The sequence below is a fragment of the Pundamilia nyererei genome, unplaced genomic scaffold, assembly GCF_000239375.1.
Source record: "Pundamilia nyererei isolate P.nyererei 1_Seehausen unplaced genomic scaffold, PunNye1.0 scaffold00040, whole genome shotgun sequence".
Taxonomy (NCBI): domain Eukaryota; kingdom Metazoa; phylum Chordata; class Actinopteri; order Cichliformes; family Cichlidae; genus Pundamilia; species Pundamilia nyererei.
This window is the reverse complement of record NW_005187441.1, coordinates 884857-906980: the sequence shown is the minus strand read 5'-3', so window position 1 is coordinate 906980 and position 22124 is coordinate 884857. Positions and strand designations below refer to the sequence as shown.

General features: G+C 43.4%; 1 protein-coding gene across 1 annotated transcript in view; it reads left to right on the top strand.

Annotated features, from left to right (window-relative positions):
• The window catches only part of LOC102209165 (partitioning defective 3 homolog B-like), a 100674-nt gene that overhangs the window by 42876 nt on the left and 35674 nt on the right, over positions 1-22124 (top strand). Inside the window, exons 7-9 of the mRNA XM_005730904.1 lie at positions 3420-3530; positions 3852-4142; positions 17866-17977. Of these exons, the coding sequence (XP_005730961.1) occupies positions 3420-3530; positions 3852-4142; positions 17866-17977 (514 nt within the window). The remainder of the gene's footprint in view (positions 1-3419; positions 3531-3851; positions 4143-17865; positions 17978-22124) is intronic.

The following is a 22124-nucleotide window of genomic DNA, read 5'->3' as shown; positions in this document are numbered from 1 at the left end:
AGGCGGGCTGGGAGGGGTGGGGGTGTGAATCTAGCAAACAGCTCGGCCGACTAAACCTGGGATTTTGGATAATCATATATTTATGTGTAATATAATTATATGTCCACTGATGCATAGAAGATGAACAGCGCTGATATTTCTTTTCTGACGATGCTGATTTTTATATGGTTATCGCTGAGGTAATTGCTAGTCTGCTTTTGGCTCCTGCATAATGTGGGAGTGCTTAGAAAATCAAAATCAAAATAGTTCCAAGTAAAAAAAAAAAAAAAATCTGTAGGGGAGAAAAAAGATGCTGCAGCAGCGCCCACACTGTTTCTGTGGCAAGTGATCTCTAGGAAGAGAGGTGGAAAAACATTACAGCAGCAGGGGCTTAGCATCCGCGATATCGCCGAAAGAAAAATAAAAATAAAACACGGGTGTTGCAGATGACAGATTTTAAACTTCCCAAAACAGCTCAAAGATCAGTGTGAAACTCTGCCAGTGTTGCTTAAAGGGGAACGCTACACATTTTGCACATCAGGCTCAGTTTACCCGCCACGGCTCCAGCTGCTCTGCCTCTGAATACTGCAGTGTAATGCCTTCCATGACTTTTGTCGAGTCAAGGAGATAATGGGCTCTGCCCTACAGATCCTTCATAGCCACACAAGTGTTTCCACTTATTCTGGTCGATTAGACCCCTGCTCCGCTTAGGCTGAATAGAACAACACTGAAGTTGCACGAGGTCACTCCTTTTCTTGACCTAATATAAATGACAAACATGGAATTTGTTCCAAGCTACAGGTGTGACAAATTACTGGTCCTTGAGAAGAGGTCGAGTCAGCCAAAAATCACTATTACAGATGGTGCTGAGTTTCACAGATGAAAGCGGTTTACCAAGCAGTAGTAAAACAATCCTACGTAAATTAATTCAGTTCACTTCACCTCAGGTTTATTTATGTAGTGCCAAATCCCAACAACTGTCGCTTCAAGGTCCTTTACACTGCAAGTTAAAGACCCTGCAGCATTCAGTAGCTGTGAGCAACAACTAGGTGATGGTGAGAAGGAAAAACTCCCTTTTAACAGGAAGAAACCTCCACCAGAACCAGGTTTAGGGAGTTGCGGTCTTCTGGTGTGATCGGTTAAGGCACAGGTGTCAAACTCCAGGCCTCGAGGGCCGGTATCCTGCAGGTTTTAGATGTGTCCTTGATCCAACACAGCTGATTTAAATGGCTAAATGACCTCCTCAACATGTCTTGAAGTTCTCCAGGGGGCTGGTAATGAACTAATCATTTGATTCAGGTGTGTTGACCCACGGTGATATCTAAAACCTGCAGGACACCGGCCCTCGAGGCCTGGAGTTCAACACCCCTGGGTTAAGATGTGAGGGGAAAGAGGAAAGAATAAAGGATGTGTATGGAGATAAAACATAGAATGTGGGAGAAGGAAAACCCCTGGGGAGTGAAATGAGGTGAGTCACAGGAAGTTCTGAGCCTGTAGCAGCATAATTATGGGATGGTTCAGGGTCACCTGATCCAGCCCCAACTGTAAGCTTTATCAAAAAACTGAATATTTTAAGTTTAATCTTAGTACTCTTTTATTAGTTTTATACAAGGTCCAATCTGAAATTCTGCACTTAAACAAATGCAAATCCTACTTGATTAAATGTGGCCGCTGGCACTTGTGCTATTTTTAGATTAGTCCCGTTCGGACCACATGTACATTCACATCTCCACTTAGAGCTGGATCAACCCCAGTGTGTCAGAGTAGCCACATTTTACCTTGAATTTCATGCTATACATGAGGAAGGTTGTCCCTCAGTTGCATCAGTATGTTACAGCACAAGTCAGTGTTGACAGTCTGACTCTGGGGAGTTGAAACGCTCATTTGGATCACTCCTCAGTATAGTGCACCATTGAAGGCCCAGTAGGATGTGTTTGCTACTGATTGGATCACTAAATTTTAACAGAGCTAATGTGAGAGTCCTGTCCAGAGACTGAATTAGTGGTGAAGGCAGGTTACGTGGACAAAAGCTGCAATATTCTGATTAAAGAGTGGCATGTTTATGTGCTAGGAATTAGCATAGCAGTGCTTATCGAGGCCATCTGTGTGTGCTGTAGGAAACCGGCTTTATGGCTGTTTAGAATGATAAAGCTCATAAAAAAACAAAAAAATGTTACACGAGCACAAAGAAATATCAATCGAGTTGAGTTTAAATGTCATGTTAAAGTAGGTAATCCTATGAGTTTACGACCTCGTGAGTACAAACTGTGCACATCAAAAGAAAATGATTTGATTTGGCGTCTCTATTTTCATCTTTCACAGTAAAACTCGAGCAATGTGAATATCTGACCTGCTTTTGGCAGCAGTCACCCACACAGGTACAAGTGAAGCGGGTAGATTAGCTAAAAAACAACTCTAATTGGTTTGCAGGATGGTGCCAGGCCAATGTGGCATCCCTGTCCAGGTTTCCACTTGGCCAGGCCAGCGGGTTACCATTCAGGCCACGTATCTGCCTGTAGCAGTAATGAGAAGTGCCTCGCTGTTAATGAGATAAACACAGACATTAGATTGGCTCAGCGGGAGCTGAGAGGGAAGGAGAGGGTGAGAGAGAAAAAGAGAAGCGGGTTGGCGGGTGAGGCGGAGGCGGCGAGAGAAAGAGAGCGAAAAAGAGCGAGGGAGAGGGTGGCGGGCTCGGCGAGAACGACGATGTGAAAGAGAGGTGGAAGAATATGAAATATTTAGAGCAAAAGGCTCAGTTAATTTCTTGAAAGCGCGAAGACGAGATTCATTGTAAGTCGAAGAGAGGTGGCGACGAGTATGTTCTGCCTGCGAAAACGAGAGAATAAGACTGCAGAATGATAATGATGATGATGGTCGTAATGGCAGAGTTGATAAGGAAAGGATAACACGCTGCTGCGGTGTAACAGCTATTTTATTGAACAAAATGTTAAAATATTCATACTCCATATGCTACATGACAGCTCTGCGCCTTTTTTTTCTGCATTTGCACACACACACACACACACACACACACACACACACACACACACACACACACACACACACACACACACAGTGAGGATTGTCAGTTCCTGCTGTGACATTATAACCGTATCTATCATTAAGCAGTCTTTTTCCAGGCACAGCCGCTAATGAACGCACAGGAGTTACAATGAGTTTGTCTAGCAGATTTGGAAAGCTGATGCAAAGTGAAGAGTGTGTGTGTGTGTGTGTGTGTGGTGTTTTCATGTTGTGTGAGCCTCTCCGCCTCTTTCATCAACTCGTGCATGCTCTGTTGACTGAGTGAAGTGTGTTGTTTCATCATTAAAGTCTCCAAAAGGATACTAAAGCCCATAAACCGTCCTTTCAGAATAAAAGCACCACGGTTTTATCTGCCTGAGGCTTTGAGATGATCAAATTCACCCTCTTGTCGTTTCCAGGTTTGGCAAGAAGAAGGAAGACAAGAGCAAAGATGCAGCAAAAGCTTCAAAGATCAAACTGGAGGCACTGAGTGAGGAGGAGCTGGACAGGATCCCTGATGACAGAGATGGGTATGAATCACAAAAAACCCCAACAACAACCAAAAAATTGACATTCTGTGTGTTGTTGTTTTATTATTTCACAGTCGAGGGTGTGATAACAGAGCGGCTTACAACATGTACAGTAGAATAATAATAGACCAGCATTTGTCACAGTAGTAAAGTGCTGTGATTGGCATCTTACCTGACAGCTCTGATGCGCCCACCTGCTCCTCCATAACAACTGCTCAGCCGAATGTCTGTCACAGAAGAAGAATCACAGGGAAAATGTGTAAAACGTGTATTTTTGCTGCGCCTGTGCTCTTGTGTAACGCCTCTCCTCCTTGCTGACAGCTTCGACCCGCGTTACGCCGAGGTCCAATCCGGCCCCGCCACCCCTGACCCGTCCTCCCTCCCTGACGTGGAGGACGATGACAGCGACCCAAACTACGCTCGCATCAACAACTTCCGCCAGCCGCCCTCGCCGCAGTCGTACATCAGCCGTACGCCCTCCCCCGCAGTACCAGCCGGGGTGTCCGGCCCGCAGCAGGCGCCCTTCGAGGACATCGACGGGCTCTACGCCAAGGTGAACAAGTCCAGAGCTCCGCCTGCTTCACAGACCCAGCAGCAGAATCAGGCAGACAGGTGAGAGAGGGACACGGTGGAAAAGTGCTAGATTTAAATAAAATGTTCTCTTAATTTGAGCTCGCAAGTACGATATTACACATCTCTGTGTTTTAAATGCATGTTTGGCATTTGCACCTGTGCTTCTGCACCGAGTTGCGATTTCAGTGTACAGGTGGAGTCACACAAGGTCACTGGCCATGGTTTGATTGGCGTAAGTGAGAGAATATTTACACAAATCTACATTCACGATCTGCTAAACTGAGACATGCATAAAACATGAAGGCATGGTTACACAGTAACAGCATGCATTTCATTCTCTGTTGTCTTTTCTATAGATTTGACCTTTCATAATCTTTAAAACGTATGCAATATCATTTTTCTGTGACTGTTAGGACAGCTGGCTACAATCAATTGATACGTCGCCTTTTACTGCCACGGATGGTTTCAACATATTTTCCTTCTAAAATGTTTGCTAAGAGTTAAATGGGTGTCGAGATTATGCTTCTCTTGCTCCCAGCCACGCTCTTATCTGTTTGGGAACTTGCTGGTTAGCGTCTGGGGAGCAGCTGCCAGTATCTTGGGGGCTTCTGTGAAGCCAATGGACACCTGGGTCAAGATTTCAGTTTCCCCCCACTGGCAGCTGTTTTTAGTAACACTTTATAATACGACAAAGGGCGTAATTCCTCGGTAATTCAGTGTACACAATGTAATTATATTTACTTACAAATTCTTAAAAGGTAGATACACTAGAATAAAGCATAAACAAGTCACATGTTTACAGGAAACAAAAAAATTATGATAATTCAAGTAGTGATTAATTAATTTGAAGTAGTGCCTAAATTCTGGGTTTTCTACCAGAAAAGATTTCTTGGTAATTTTCCATAAAAACAGCTGTTTTCCAGGAAAGTAATATTAATAATAATGGATTGCATTTATATAGTTACAATTCCACTATTCATTCACTCTCACATTCACACACTGGTGGAGGCGCTACATTGTAGCCACAGCTGCCCTGGGGCGCACTGACAGAAGCGAGGCTGCCATATCACGCCATCGGCCCCTCTGGCCATCACCAGTAGGCGGTAGGTGAAGTGTCTTGTCCAAGGACACAACAAGCGAGACTGTCCGAACCAGCTCGAACCGGCAACCTTCCGATTACAAGGCGAACTCCCAACTCTTGAGCCACGATCGCCCGTCGGTATCACATTTATATTGATAAAATGGAATAATTGAATATCCATCATACACATCAACATAACAAATATTAAACATATGTTTTTTTAAAACCCTGAAACCTAAAAAAAAAAAAATCCTCAGTGACCTTCATTCACCCCATATTACACCACTTGTCTAAAAAAGTACAGCATATAATGTAAGATGGGACAATATCTTGTTTTTCTGCTAAATTACTTAAAGTTACTTTCAGTGTAATCATTTCTTTTTTCATGCCCTTAGTTGTTGGCTTTATTTCAAAGTGTTACACTGTTTCCCTATTCCTGTTTTCAGCTGCTGCGCTAAAAGGAGGCAAATAATGCCACAGTGGTTCATCTCCCTTCTAATCCTATCCCTTGCTTCCTCTGCTCCGGGTTTTCTTCAGCCAATTCTAGCACAGTTTCCACTGGTACCCTCCAGCTCAACAGCATCGATCGCAGTCATTGTTAACCCAGACCCCAACTAATACAGTATAGCAATCTTACTCATGATCCACATGTTTTGTAAAGATTTAATGCCGGATGCTCTTCCTGACTCTACCCTCTCCATTTATCTGGGCTTGGAATTTGCACTAGGAGTACACTGGCTTGGGAACCAGAAAGCTTATGGTACCAAAAATCATGTCTCTTGTCTAAAAATTCAACATTATTCATATTTAGAAAGATTACATGCCTAGTGACGCTCACAAACACAGGGTCCAGGTGCAGCGTACACTTCCCTGAAAGCATAAGGTTGCCTCTTCTGAGCCCTCTATTCAATTTAATGTTATTTCAATTTCAAGTCACCAGCTGTATCCTTGTCTGTTCATGCTTGGCACTAAAATCATGCAATCTGGATCGGACACCTCTTGACATGCAAAACAAATACAACCAGAATTACTTGAGACAGTTTGAGGAGGCCATGGGTGCCATATGATGAATACTGTGATAATTCAAACACTACGTGTTTTTTCTTTCTTTCTTTTAACCATGTGAGGTTGACACCAGTAATGCACTGTACTTCTACTTGAAGCGTTAACTATAGGTCATAATAACAGCTTGAACATTTGATCTACAGTCTCTTGAGATCACCAAAATCAAGTCAATCTCTATAGACTCGCATGTTAAAATGTCCAACTTTACAGTGGGGGAAAAAAGGCATGCTTACAAAAACTGTTTAAACTTGATGAATGCTTAAAGTCAGATTTATGTGGACACGAGGCGGCTGTAGGTGGTAGCTGTCTGCTGGGGCTTCACCTCTGTTAATTTGAGTCGCTGCACTGGACTTCTCGACGACGTGCCGTTTTTTCGGGGGGATTTTTAATGCAATTGTCTGGCATATAATATGGCTAACTCTGCTTTTAATTTTATTACCAGGCCATCCAAGAAGTTAGTGCTCCCATACAGCCTATGGATGCACCTTGCATTAGCTACCACTCAACATTCTTATCCAATTGTGGTCAGATTTGGCACCAAAAATCCAAATTGGTTTGCCAAAATGCTAACACCGAGCCTTCAGAGTCGGGCTTCACAAACCAATGGCTCACGTCTCATTAGGTCTATCTAATATCTATCTCATACACTTCTACATGAGTTGAGTCAAGTTTGCCCATTAAAACCCGCCTGTCTGAGATGCTAAGCATCACTCTAACCTCACAGTCATTGAATTTTATATTATTGCAGTGCTGGAGCTTGGTTTATGTGCCAATCCAATTGATATCCTAAAACATTTTATTTTTCCAACATGAATGGATCTATATCTATGCGCAAAAATAGGAATTGTGCAAGTCGCAGTGTTTTGAGAGGCATTTAAAGTAGTTTAATAATAAAATGTACTTTAATTTGAGTAAAACGTGTCCTTTGCTGTAATATTTGGATGTCAGAGCCCCTCATTGTTTGTCTAACAAAGGGCCCATGCTTTCAGAAATGCACTGCTTATCAATGTTGTCATTCGTTCCATATTATATATTATTACCGCTGCAGTTTTGAGAACCGTAACTTTCAGCTGCTTTTTGTATTTGAGAGAGGAAAAAAAGGAGAAACTCTAAAGAGGATTCTAATGCAAATTTATCATTTCCCGTATGAAATAATACAGGCCATATTAAAAACTTCCCTCAACTTAAACTCTCTGACAGAAAATTACGATTGACTTGCAAATCAAAAACTAAGCCCCAGACACCCAATCTCATCCAGGGAAGAAAAAAAGAGAGAGAAAGAGAAAGGGATTGGACATGGAAGGGGAGACAGATGGGAAATGGGAAGATGGGACAGACGGAGGGAGAGAGAGACGAGAAAAAGCAGGGAAAGAGGGGAGAAAACGACGGAGCCAAAGTGGAGAGAAAAACACGCCGGGCAGAGTAAATTCGAGAGAGAAGAAGTGACAGAGGAGAGGATGCAGACAAAAGAGGAGGAGGGATAATTAGCCACAGTCTAGCAGCCTGACAGATCTGTTAGACCACTTTAGCTCTTATCCACTAGTGGTGGGTACTTCATTACCAGCCTGTTTTCTCCCTCTACTCTTTCTCCCTCAGTTTCTCTCACACTCGGTGTGTCACATATCCATTCTCGCTTCTCTGTTTTGCTCCTAATGTATATTAGACTTTAGCATTAACATGATGGATGAGAGGAGTCTTCTTTGGCTTGTTAACTCTGTGTGAGAAGGTGTCTGTAGAGACAAAGGGATACAAATAAATGTCTAATAATGTAGTTAGAGGACAGCCATACTGCACATGTTCATAATAATTCAATTAATTCATCTCCATCCTACAAGGTAAACCCCTCGTTCATTTTTTCGCCTTATTTATTGTATTAGTGATCAGTAATAATGAGACAATGTCGGCAAGCTGTCGTATGTCATTGTACTATTAGGAAGTCAATCAGAATATCAAAATAAAGAATGAACTTAATAACAAGTACGGGATGAGGACTACTGGAAGTCTGGCTGCTACTCGTCTGCCCGCTGTCATAGTGCTTCATTTTTCTCATTTATGTGACAGATAGTGACCAACAATGGCCGTTCCAGGCAATAAGGAGGATGGGAGCGGGAATGACATGCGACACAGGTCGATGGCCATCATTAATTTACCCTATGAAATGTAAATCATCTGCAGATACATTCACTCTTTGCTCCTGTTTGAGTAACTGCAGGGCTGCATGTCAAAGTTGAAGCTACAGTCTATGATACTTTGTGTGTGATGACACCCTCATCACGTTGACATCAGTGCATGATTAGAACTGCGATAAAAACTTTTAGCGTGAAATGCCCGCTTCCACTTCAGTATGTGTCACCGGGGTTATCTGATTAATTTTTTAAAGTCGCTCCTTTATGGGGGGGAAAAGGGCTCTGTTTGTTTGTTTTACACACGGGACCAATAAGGAGTGTTTCCTTATTTTAACCCAGACATCACACAGAACATACAGTAAAAACAACAGACTGACTTCTCAAAAATCACAAAACACCAGCCTTGTTTTACAAAGCCCTGGTACAGAAGCTATTACAGCCTCAAATGTTTATATAATGCAACTTTATGGTTACGTCTCTACTGTCATGATGACCGTCTGTCATCCAAGAGTGCAAAGACGGCTCACTCTCCGGGCTTTTAAGGGAACAGTATTGTTCTTTTTAAAAGTACTTTAAGAAGTTCACAGTGCAGTAAAAAGCAAGTGTGAAGTGCAGGCTTTCGTTATTAGCTCTGTTGAAACCCATATTTTTTTAGTTAAATGAATCTAATAACTTTTATTTCATTGTTTAATACGTTTAAAAAAAAATGTTTAGTGAAAAATATCCAGTGAAAACTTTTTGATCACCAGTTTATTTTGTTTCCCCCCCAAAAACCTTGCATATGTTCAAATGTTTTTATGTTGTATGGTTTTTACTGATAAATCATTGAGTTGACCTTAAGACCATGGTTGATGTAAGCTAAATGTTACTGGATTGTTATCATGACCTCAGATCTACAAACTTTTATCATAATCCATTCAAAACTTTTTGAGCTACCGTGTTTACAAACACGCGAACACATCATGATTAAACATGCAACTATTTTGCTGGTAATAACTGAATGGTAAATGGTAAATGGCTTTTATTTGTATAGCGCTTTACTAGCCCCTAAGGACCCCAAAGCGCTTTACACAACCAGTCATTCACACACACATTCACACACTGGTGATGGCAAGCTACATTGTAGCCACAGCCACCCTGGGGCGCACTGACAGAGGCGAGGCTGCCGGACACTGGCGCCACCGGGCCCTCTGACCACCACCAGTAGGCAACGGGTGAAGTGTCTTGCCCAAGGACACAACGACCGAGACTGTCCAAGCCAGGGCTCGAACCGGCAACCTTCCGATTACAAGGCGAACTCCCAACTCTTGAGCCACGATCGCCCTAGTTATTATTCAGTAATAACTGAAATGAGTAAAGAAAATCAACAGCCTATTTATGTAAGATAATTCATAATTTTATTGAGGGGGTTATGTTGGTTGGGTCTGATTATTGGGAGGGGGGGCATAACCCCCCTGGAAATGACGCCCCTGCACGAACGCCACCAAAAACATAACCTCCTTGGGGAAGGTTATCAATCGAATCTGAACTATGACAAAAACTAGTAGCTATAGAGAGATCTAGCTGTTTGTTTTCAGGTTATCACATACCTGCAGCAACAGACAGTAGAAAGATTCGCAAACGTTTCCAAAGCCGATGAAAGCAGTGGGACGGAGACGAGATCAATAAGGATCTAACAGCTAATAACAAATGTGTCCGTCACTTAAGATGTGTCATTCATAATCTACAGGTTAATAATTAAACCATACCTTGTTACTGAATTCCATGAAAGCGTGAATAGATGCCTCCCCCTTAACTCCTAATAGGATGTGGCAGCTTTAATTAGCAAAGCAACTATCAATACACAGCTGCCGGGGTGAGATTGTGTGTCACATCAAGTGTTTTGTGTCTCTTCCGTGAGTGTTGTGGTAATGTTGAATGAAACAGGGACGAGCTTTAAAGTAAACGTGACCCACGTCTGGATGAAATCGTGTTTGTTACTTACAGGAGAGAACAATTAACTTTCCCAACTGGGACTGTTGTGGAGGGCCGCACCAATAAGCTGAACTGCTACTGTTAGGGCCTCGTTTTAGCCTTAAATGTTACAAACAATGCTACAAATCTCATCTCTGTAAAGGGCTTCAGTCACCTGTGTTGTCGTTTTCAGTATGAACTAAAGAGGTATTGTGCGTTTAAGCGGTTTTCCTTTTTGTGATCTAGAGTTGTGGTAATAGACGAGAGTTTTCCTTTAAATACAGTAGCAGCGTCACTGAGATCATATAGTACATACAAAAGGCGCACATGCGCTTTCATAACTGCTTTTCTTTCTCATTTTTTTGGGTAAGTCTGCACATCTGTTAAAACACGTGTTGCTGGTCATGAGGTTGGAACCTCTGTGCCTTTTATTCACACACACAAACGCACACACACAGTCAGAAATAGACGCACACACACAGCCACCCACATGTAATATTTCTGTGAGAAAGCCCAGCGTAACCTAGCAACATTTCTGTGTGTGGTCCAGTGGGTTTTATCCACACAAAATCACAGGTGTAAGCTCGTTTATTGCGTTTGTGTTTCTGTAAGTTGAAGCGCAAACAGGCCTGCTTCTGACTTTTTAGACCTTCTGTTCCTACAAAGTAGTTCCTTTTTAAGTTGTTGCATGTGAAATTCTTATTAAAACCTCTCAGTTTTAATGATACTTCCCAAAAATATGATTTATAAAGAAATATGAAATCCTTAAGCTAATTTATCTAGTTGATTTTGGAGGTTGGTGTGTGTATATATATAAATGCTTCGTTGTCATCTGAGACATGCCGGTGCCCCCTCCCCTCAACTTCCTGTCAAGGCCCCTCAGCGGTGGACTTCCAGCACTGTCTCCCTAATTCGCTGTCGGACATTTTCATTAGACCTCCGATGGCAGGTGTGTACGCTGATGAGCGTCGCATTCGATTAGAGCTGTGCTAGAAGCTGACCTGTGGAGAAAAAAGGTTGGCTATGCTTGTCAAATTTTATTAGCCAGGAGGCAGTCTTTGTAGCTGGAGCAAGAAAGATGAGATGAAAGAGGAGTGAGAAAGAACAGGAGGCCAAAGAGCAGAGATGTGAAGGCTCGTGAGGGGTTGTCGTAAATTGCGACACTGTGCTAAGAACGGGAGACGAGGCTAAGTAAACGGCGCGATGCTGCCGTGGTTGGAGCAGTGGCATGAGGATTACATGCCTCTAGGTTTACCTGACACTGTGGCAAACTGGAATGCTCAAATCACTCCAGACAAGCATGAGTAATTGTTGAAATATTTTAGGAAAAGTGCTACACGCGCTGTTGGATATAGAAATGTTACGCCTTTTTTTTTTTTTTTTTTTTTAGCAATGCCATGAATAGCACTGGTTTCTTTGCATACTCTGAATTTTGGTGCGATAGAGGAAGCAGTTTTATTCTGCTACAGGCGGAAGCAGCGTTAAAGAGGTGCAAAGCAGACTTTATATAATGAGACTGCTCATTAAGACAAATGCTGAAATTTACCTTTTCTGTACAGCAGAAAACAGAAGCAGAAAAATGCAACTTCTTGTGTTCTGCCGAGGATTTTAGCCGCCCGACAGCATCTGCCTGAAGTAGACTTCTAGTTGAAAACAACACTTCATTAGTGTGTATTCCATATTAAGACCTTTGTGTCTTTTTTATTTGTGATCTATCCAAGCCAGGGGTGGGCAATCTCAGTCCACGAGGGCCGGTGTCCCTGCAGGTTTTAGATGTGTCCTTGAACCAACACAGCTGATGTAAATGGCTAAATTACCTCCTCAACATGTCCTGAAGTTCTCCAGAGGCCTGGTAACGAACTAATCATGTGGTTCAGGTGTGTTGACCCAAGGTGAGATCTAAAACCTGCAGGGACACCGGCCCTCGTGGACTGAGATTGCCCACCCCTGATCTAAGCTGTTAAAATGTTTCCCGTTGCTCTGTTCTCTGTGGTCAGTCATAGAGTAAGCAGCCTGTTTTACTGGAGGCTAGTTTCAGATTGTCAGTTAATCAATTTATTGTTATCATTACCACGCGCTTGTCTAACAACAGAAAACAGATGCATGGTGAGTAATGTGTTTGTTGAGCAGGATGCTGGGGGTCATCGAATTAATTTGGACTTCCGAAAACCTTTTTTTTTTTTTTTTTTTTTTGGCAGGGGGGCATTGTTGGCTTTTGACATGTATGCATAGGCTGAGCTGTGATCAGTGTAACCAAAAGCATCTTCTTCTCCACCTTATTTAATTTTATTTGTATATTTATAACGTCAAGATATTAAAAAACAATAACCGGTGCTGAATTACTGGATTTTTGAAGAGCCTTTGCACTAGACTAGACTGCCACGGCCTTTGACCTCCGCTGTCTCCATGCCTGTCCAAATAGAGGTGTCGTGGGTAAAGAATAAGATCATGGAAGCAAATTAGCTTTCTCCCAGTGTGTCTGTGTTCTCCTTAAGGTGAGGACTTAACCCACTGGTGTGGGGCTGGGACTAAAGCAGGGTCATTTGAGCTGGTTAGGCGAACCGACTAAGATGCCTCCTGGATGCCTCATAGGTGAGATGTTTTTTGGCGGAACCAGCCCAGAGGAGACCCTGAGGCTGACCTGAAAATGCTAGCAAGATTACATCTGTATCAGAGCTATCTTCACAGAAGAGAGAGCTTTTTACTGGCGCTCAGACATCCTGGACAGTTGAAAGTGGATGGGTGTAGAGATTGATTGTTAGCATCTTTCTTAGCATATCAACTTCATTATGGGTTAAAAAAAACAGTCTGAGTTACTCTTGTATGTATTAGTACTCAGTTTCAGGTTTCAGTAAGAATCAGTGTAACTGATAGAAAATGAATGTGTTCCATTGGTTGTGGTTCTTTAGGGCAAAAGTAAAAGGAGGAAAAAACTCTGTTTTTCCATTGCTTTTAGTTTGGAGCACCAATGAGTTTCTGTCTGAGTCTGTTTCCAATATTTCACCAGGAAGCCAAACATTGATCATGCACTTTGAAGTGTGCTTACCTCCAGCATGCAAGCAGCAAAGAAAAGCCTGCCCGTCTGAGCTCTTTTCCCCCAGTGCGTTGTGTTAAAATCAGCTGGCCCCTGCAAGAAGAAGTCACCAAACCAGCCGGCGGCAGTGCACACGTCCTAATTAGTCTGCCCTCACACTGGCTAACACCACAGGATAGTTGCTTTTCTCACACATTTTCTCCCGCTTGCTTTCCTATCACCGGTGCTTCTGTTCTCTCGGCCTAGTCCCCCTGTTTGTGCTTTTACTCCTTTTCCAAGTTGCCATCTCAGTCTTTATGTTGCTGTTTACTTCTGCTCTCATTCTGTCGTCTGACGCAGCTTTCATTTCCTGCTACTGTGTCTCATCTTCTCCCTCTCCACTCTCCATCTCCGTCCTCCTCCAGTTTTCCTTCTCACAGCACTGTTAGATCAGTCTGTGTAGTCAGGTACTGTGAATATGCATGGGATAAAGTATTTGAACAAGACGTAACTTAAATGATGTCAATTTTCTGTACTTGAGTTGATATGGCAAAATAACACTTTAGACTGCAACAAAGCAATAAATCCATAAAGTCTTTACATGTCGGTCACTTAGACTGAACATTATTGTACAAATGGCAGAAAATCACTACAAAACTCTGGTTCCTCACATAATGAGAACCCGTGCCTTTGTTTTAAACCAGTCATTAACCTGGTTTTATTTTTCACTACACAATACTCGCTAACTAAAGAAACATGAGAACACAACAATAGTCTCAACCACTCAATACACCCTCTGTGTGTATTTCTCAGACAGAGAAACCCATTTGATGTATATTTGCACTCAGAAAGTTCTGCAGAATCCCAACCAACCAACCGACTTACTTCTGCCACTTTTCTGGGTGTGGGTCATAGGACCAGCAGTTTAAACAAGAATGCCCACACCTCCTTTCTCTTCCATCACCTCCCCCACTTTTTCTAGAGACCATCAAGGTGTTCACATAATCTCTCCAGTATATCCTGGCTCTGGTGCGTGGTCTCCTAGCAGTTGAAGCTCCCCTTGGAGGCAATCAGGAGGCATCGTGATCAGGTGCCCAAACCACCACAACTGCCTTCTTCTAATGTGTAGGAGTAGCAGGTCTACTGGGCCCCTTCCAAATGACAGAGCTTTCAGAAAGAGGAGTCCTGTGAAGTAGATGATCATGGGCTTTTGTTACCTTACCTGGATTGAGACCCCAATCTGGAGCCAGATCTGGGAAGAGTGCCTGGTGGCTAGGGGTACAGTAGGCTTAGCCTGAACAAGCCACATGGACCAGGACTTACGTGGATCAAGCCGCAGCCCTCGGTGGACCCATCCCTGGTTCTGAAAATTGTTTGGTCTATGTTGTAGCAGCACAGAGAGCTCACAGCAGCTGTGAAATCATAAACGTCTGTGTGGTCAGATCAGGACTTCCAGGATGGGATCCAAATGTAGCAGGAGCACTGGGTGTGGAGCAGCACTTCACAAGGACTCAAGCTTCAAGGGCCAAATTTAATTTGGGAATGTTTTTTCAGTTTCCTTTCCTTTCTTTCTTTCTTTTTAAGAAAAAAGGCAGTCGAAGTCATTTGAGTAATGCTAGGCAACAGTACATGATGGGCGAGGCTGAGTGACTTTTCAAATAACCACAGTCGCAGTGTTGCTTCTCTAATTAAGCCATAAATAATAGAAAAGTTCATAAAAGGTTTTCCCAGATTACTTCAAATCTGAGGAATGCCAGCCCTGTTTCTCAACTGGAGGGTAACTCATTTCAGTGCCTTGATGTCATTAACAGTCCTGTGTCACATTAGAGAAAAACTGTGCTCGCTAAGGCTTAGAACAACTGAGCTGAATGGCTCTGGCCTCGGGCCGGCAGACTGCAGCAGTTATTAGCTGCTGATGACAACGGGGTAGCTTACCTGTCCGTCTCTTTTAACACACGTATATAGGACAGGACAAGCAAATGTGCGTGCGTGTACAGCCACTCATTAATCCCTCTGAACCTCTTCTTTCACTGTTTGGAAAGCAGCCTGCTCGAATTGTCAGCCCATCAAACCGCTACTTCGCAAACCTCCAGCCTCTCCTGCACCGCCCCGCACCCATCCACCCTCATCTAATGTTTTATCCAGAATCAGCGTCTGTCTTCAGCCATTAATATGATAATATTTGGCGTTGTCAGTGATGGAGGCCGCGGCATAATGAGATAATTACAGTGTTGTTTCATTTGGAGAGCGACACGCACGCTCAATCAAAATGGCAGGCCTAATTACGGGCCCAGGGATTGGCTAATGGGATCGCTAGAAGAGGGGTGGCATGAAAAGGGAAAAAAAAAAGTCTTAACTTGGCCGTGTGCATTTATTCTCCACGGGTCTGTTTGTTTGTGTGTTTGCGTGATGGGCGGCAGAGGGTAAGACTACTAAAAAGCTAGCAGTAAGTGAATAAAAAGAAAAATGCAAGAGATGAAGTGTGAATATCTTAATAGCAAGGTTGTCTGTGGGACACTTGGGGGGGAAACTGAGATGAGTATTGATTAACTGTGCATTGAAACCAGCCATTAAACCAATCTGAAGAAGCAACAATTAGTGCGGTACTGGGAGTAATGCCGCCTCAGATATCCATCTTCATAAAACGGAAGCATCTGCGCTGGCGTTTCATAACAGCACGGAAACTTTCGGAAAGTTCTTTTCCTCATGGCAGCAAGTTAGGATCGAGTTTTGCGACCAAAGTGTTGACAGGGACTCGTTGGCAGAGGACGCACGCGCGCACAGAACAACGACAACAACAGTGTGCACACCAACATACTGACACGGGAGTGTGTGTGTGTGTGTCTGTTTAGGCATCTTTGTGGGGACCAAAAATTGGAATGTTACCATACTTGTGAGGACCAAACATCACTTATGAGGACACAAGTGCCGGTCGTCACGAGTTTGAAGGCATTTTTGAGACTTAAAATGTGGTTATAGTGTCAGTGTTACAGTTAGGTTATGGTTAATTTTAGGCTGAGGGTTAGGATTAGGTATTCATTTTTGATGGTTAGGGTTAGGGTAAGCGGCTAGGGAAAGCATTATGTCAATTAGATGTCCTCAATGCGATATCAAAACGAGAATGTGTGTGTGTGAGAGAGAGACTCGGCTTTCTCTCCCCCTTAAGTTGAAGACATGTATACCCAGGCACAATCACATTGTCACTGTGTGTCCCGCATGCCAAATTATAAGAATCAATCACCCATTTGTACATTACAGATATTTGGTGTACACACACACACACACACACACACACACACACACACACACACACACACACACACCGTCTCAGCCTGATTTTCTAATTAAAGGCAGGGTCACAAGAGAGACTTAAACACGTAATCTATGTACTTCACTAATGAACCTCTGCCTCTCGCGCGCACTCTCCTTCTCTCCTTTGCTCCGGTTTGGTCTAATGGTCTGCCTGGAGGTCAGACCATTAGACGGCGTTACACACGTGTAATAAAGGGTGCGTGGGAGTTTTGTCGGACAAAAAGGTTGGCCTCTGAGGGCATTCGAGTTTTACAGATGTGTGTGTGTGGGGGGGGGTTTGAAGGAAAGTTGCTCTTCCTATTCTGTTTTTCCTTCCCGAGTTTGAACACCTTCTCAAGGCGTGTATCTCCCGAGGACATAGAAATGGCAAACGAACTGCATATCAGTGTCAATATTAGATACCCGTTCCCGCTGCAGCCAGTAAACACAGATAAACGACAGCACTGTGTCGCACTTTGGTAGCACATCCCGAAGGATTGTGCTCGCTCAGGCGCAAACCGTCTGTTGCCTTTGGTGTGCGCGCGCGTCCTCACGCTTGTTTGTGTGCGCCCGACTCTGTAGTGCCAGGTGTGTGAGGCTTATCTGGCATTAAGGTCCAGTGAGCATGATGATGTTTCTCTTTAAGTTTTGTCCCCATTCTGTCTCGTTCATATCTCCTCGCTGGCAGTCGCTTGCACTTTTGTGGGGCCTATGTATTCTTCTTTTTTGTTTTTTGCCTTTTGGTGACCTCTAGGTCGGGTTCGGCCTCACCTTTTGGGTGGTTGATTTGTCTGTATCTGAATCCGGGATGGCACCTCGTTGCTCTTTGTGACATCAGAGTGAAAAGACAAAAAACGTGAAATGTTTCAGCTCCGTTTCTCTCCGCTGCGGTTTTCTCTGTCAGCTGAAGAAAGTTCAACAGAGGCACTGATGTCTTTGTGGATATTTTCTGTCTTGCCCGTCAGTCTTCCTGTGCAGTCAGGGCTTGTCATCATGAAGCCAAAGAACATCGGCGGCTTTAACAAAAGATTAAGCTGAATATGTTCCACCTGCCTTCTTGCTTCACTTCTGAATTCCCACCTGTGTTGGATGCTCGGCTCTTCATCCTGCAAAGCAGATTTTAAAAAAGATTTTTTTTTTTTGTCTTATTTTGTTTAGTTTTTTTTGTTGCTTCTCTCCATAATAGTGTGTGTTTGCGATTATTAACCCTTCCTGTTGTGCTCGTCTCTGCAGTGATCAGCGTCTCCATGGAATGCGCAGGGAGTACACGCAAGCCCGAGCCGCCCCGGGTTACGAGGAGCTAGACGCCGCACGGCGCCGAATCCTGGAGTATGATCCAAACCGGGTGAGTGTGCGTGCTTTTTTTGGGGGTGTTGTAGTTGGTTTAAACTGGACACCAGTTTAAAAGATGGTGAAATGAAGAGTGTATGTCAGTGTGTGCTTCTTTCCAAAGCACTCCTGAGAGACCACTGTGTTTTCCCGTGTGTTGTTCTCAGGCTGATTTCAGCTTCTTGTTAACATTTGAGGGGCCTGTGTGCCATCGAGGAGCTGCCCGCTTTCCTCTTCATTTGGTATATGGAGAGATCTATTAGACTGGTGACATTTCCATCCCACCTTTCTTTTAGCTCCGCTTTATCTCTTTCTTTTGTTTCCTATTGCTTTTCCTTCTCTCCACCCCTCACCCCCCCTTTTCTGTTCTACAAAGGCCTGAAATCCCTGATTGTTGCCTCTCCCAACCAGACTGCACTGCTAAATGTCCCTGAACCTGTATTGATCCGGCCTGAGGAATCATTTCATTTACCTCTGTACACTCCCAAACTCGGCATACTCGCCATGGAAATCAATAGCCATTTATCAAGCATTTTAAAAAGGGATTTTTTTAATAGCGAGCCCAAAGATGCAGAAAATCACACTTTGATCCAAATCAGAATCGCCGAATCTCGCCACGGCATTTCCACTGAGCGAGATTTGGCTTTCACTAGGTAACGCGAGGAGAGAAGCAGAGGCATCTGGGAAATATGGATTTACTGACTGCATCGCCGCAACAAAATCGTCTGATACAACCGGCCTCCCGCCGCGTTCACGTCCTCACTTGTTGTAGTCTGTGTCTATTGAGCAATGAAGCCCCGTGAACCAGTCTTCATTAGGCACTCTCAGACACACGCCACAGTAGCTGTCTCTGAGGCCCGAGGGGCTTTGTCACTCATTACGCATCCCTATGCAGCATGTGTTTCTGCCTCGGATCACCGTGACTCAGTCGGTACCCAAACTCTGATGCAATTAAAGCGCAGCAAGCATGAGGTGCAACCTCTGATCAGTTTGTTGTTTTTTTTACCCAAAAAGAAGACAGCGGTGTCCACAGCAGAAACCAGCAGTGGCTTTCTCCCCTGAGGAGACTGATAATGAAACACTGCACTTACCAGCACACACACACACACACGTAGTGCGAATAGACACAGGAAAACATCAAGGAAATTCTAGTGGGAACATAAAAAAAGAAGATATTGGCAGGATATTTTGATTCATAACATGATGATATATAACTACATTCACAGACATCGATTAAGCTTTTATGGAGTATATTGCTTGAGTGCTTAGTTCTTATATTTCTTTCTTTCAAGTTCAGATCTATCAGAAACCCCTTTGCTTGCACTCAGACGTACGGCTGTTTGCACAGATTTCCTGCACTCTGCTTTAACCTCTCCTTTGCACTGAAGTTGCCTCTGTTTGCTCATGAAACTTCTGCTCTCTGATTTTCCTCCTTTTCTTTTTGTGGCACACAGGTTATGTTTGATGGCTGAGTGGTTAGAGCGCATGTCAAACAGGTACCTCTCCCAGAGGAGCGGGTTTCTGCTTCAGTCACTGCTCTTCCCCTGCATCGCTCGTCCAATCTGTAATATAATTCAGTATCCAGTAAAGGTGAAAAACTTAACATAATACTCTTTGGTTTAATAATTAACCAAACTTCAGTACGATCACAGAGACGGTGTGTTTGGCCAATGGAAATGTTCTGTTAGAGATGTAAGATTATCCAAAGTAGACTAAATTATCGAGTAAAGACAATAATGTATTCCCATTAGTTTATGGGACTTGATTTAATCTACTCCAGAGAACACCTCAGTAACCGCTTTAAGTTTCATTTTGTACAAATCTCTTTTATTTTAAATCTAAATCTAAATTCACTGTTTTGAGAAAACAATAAAAGAATTATCCTCCACTTTAAAATACCAGCATGAGACAAGTGTAAGACATAATTAAGCCCTGTTGTGTTTGTGTTGTTCACTTTCGGGAGCTGAAAAAAGTTGATCAGCAGTCCTTATGTCATGTGATCATCGGGATATATGAAGTGGGAATCACCAGACATCTCACAATACGATGTCAGCTATTACATTTGCACTGAGCACCGTCCGGTTCTATAGTAATATTACTAAAGCCAGCTGAGTCGAGTTCTCTCGAGTTGTTCTCATTGACAAAGTCTGTATTTATAAATTTGACTGCAATTATTTTAAAACTTTGGACAACGTCTCTGAGAGTGATGGCAGTCATTCCAAGTCCGGCTGCAACTGTTTGCAGAAAGGTTGCAACCTGTGCAATCACCTTGTGGTCAAAAGTGTGCAACACCGTGAAAGTCTGGGCAGCCATTCAGTCACCACGAGTTGCGATTGTTCACAGAACATGAAAATAATTACAATCACCGTCCAGCCACCAGTTTAGTTTTATTTCTTTGTTTATTTCAGTAGCTGTAGGGAGCTCGCTGTCCTATCATTAGTTGTGTGACTGAGCCGTTAGCTTGCTCTGAATTAGGCGTAAACTTTGTCAAGCTAACCGCGTCCAGCGTTGGGTAGTTTTTTGGTTGAGATGATGAGTTTGCTCAGTTCCCGGAATAATAACGAAATAATTAATAATCAAATATCAATATTTGGTGTCCCTGTGTTGATACATTATTGCCACGCACAATATTGCAGTTCCATGCTATCTCAGAACCCCCACCCCTCCCCCTTCAGGATATTGCTGCACATTCACCTTCTTACCTTACTTTCTCTCTCGATGGTATGGGGCGAGCATAAATACAGAGCGCTTGAGCGTGGCACTCACTCGCTTACAACGGCCTTGTTTTATCAGCCTTTTAGTTGCCACCACTTCTACCACGCCACGCTGCTCTTTTATACTCGGCCCTTTTCTGCAGCCTTGAATGGTTAAAAAGGCTTTCCGAGCTCTCCGCACAAGGCCAGGAGCACACATCTCCTTCTGTCAGCTGTGTGTGTGTTAGAAAGAGAAGATAAGTGTGTCTGTGTACCACACTAACCTAAACGGACATAAACAAAAGCAGGAATCAAAGACTATGGTTACAATATCTATTCGTGTCTTTGTTTATTTTAGTTTTTCCCAGCGTGCACGGTTTAGAGGTGGAGTTCATCGCGCGGGTCTGTGTCACTGCCTTTGTGTGTATATGTGAGCACGCCCATGCGGTTAAATCTGGTCTTCAAAAAGGGCTTCGTGTCGCTTTCTCATTTCTTTCCTCTAACCCTGCTTCCTCTGTGTTCCTGTCTGTCTATCTGTCTCTAATTTGACCCGTCCTCCATGTTCCCTGTCTGTGGATAGGTCACACTTGTAATTATGCCAATCACACTGTCCCCACTCTCTCTGTTTTCTCCGTATGCTAATGATAGGCTCCCTTTAATGTCTTGATGGCCAATTAAGCCACAAAAGTACACGAGAAGTTTCTTTTTTTAGACTTCTTTGTTCTGTAAGATCAGTCAGCTGTTGCAGAGACTTCTCTTGACATGGTTGTTTATTATAGTTCGATAAAGGCAATAATATATCAGCTTAACTCGCCGCGCTGCACATGGGCTTATAAATTTGTTGACTCCGCTTGTTGCTACGACACCACTGATGACATCATAATCTAATGATCTAATATTCAAGTGGATTTTGGCGTAAAGCTCTGACTGTGTTGTGTGACATTCAGTTTTGTGATGTGGTGAGACTTGAGCTTTCTAGCACGAGACTGTGAAAGTCCTACTTCAGCTTGTGTAGCAACTCAGTTTAAGCGGCCTAATGTTGGATCGGCTCCTCGGGTGTGTTTGGGTTGGTTTCAACACTCTTTTTGTCTGATTGTTTTAGGGTGGAGGTAAATGACGTGGTTGTTGCACTTGTATTTTAGTCATTTTACTTTGATTATCCTCCAATTTCCTTTCTTGTTTCCTTCTCGTTTGCTCTCGTTCTTTCTTGCTCGACATTGCCATGCATTGTTGAGGACTGTCACCTCACAGCATTTGGTTTCAGTATCTTCAGTTTTAGGGGTTTTATTGGTTTTACAGATGATTCCAATTTAAAATATGTCGTACATGTCGCTAATAAACAAGCAACACAGTCACAAGCACGTCTGAATAATGAAAAACTGCTGCAGAGTCGGGGCGGTCTGCCTCCCCCCACCGTAGGGAAAAGGGTAACACCACCTGGGTCTGGGTGCAGTTCCCCCCTCCAGGGGC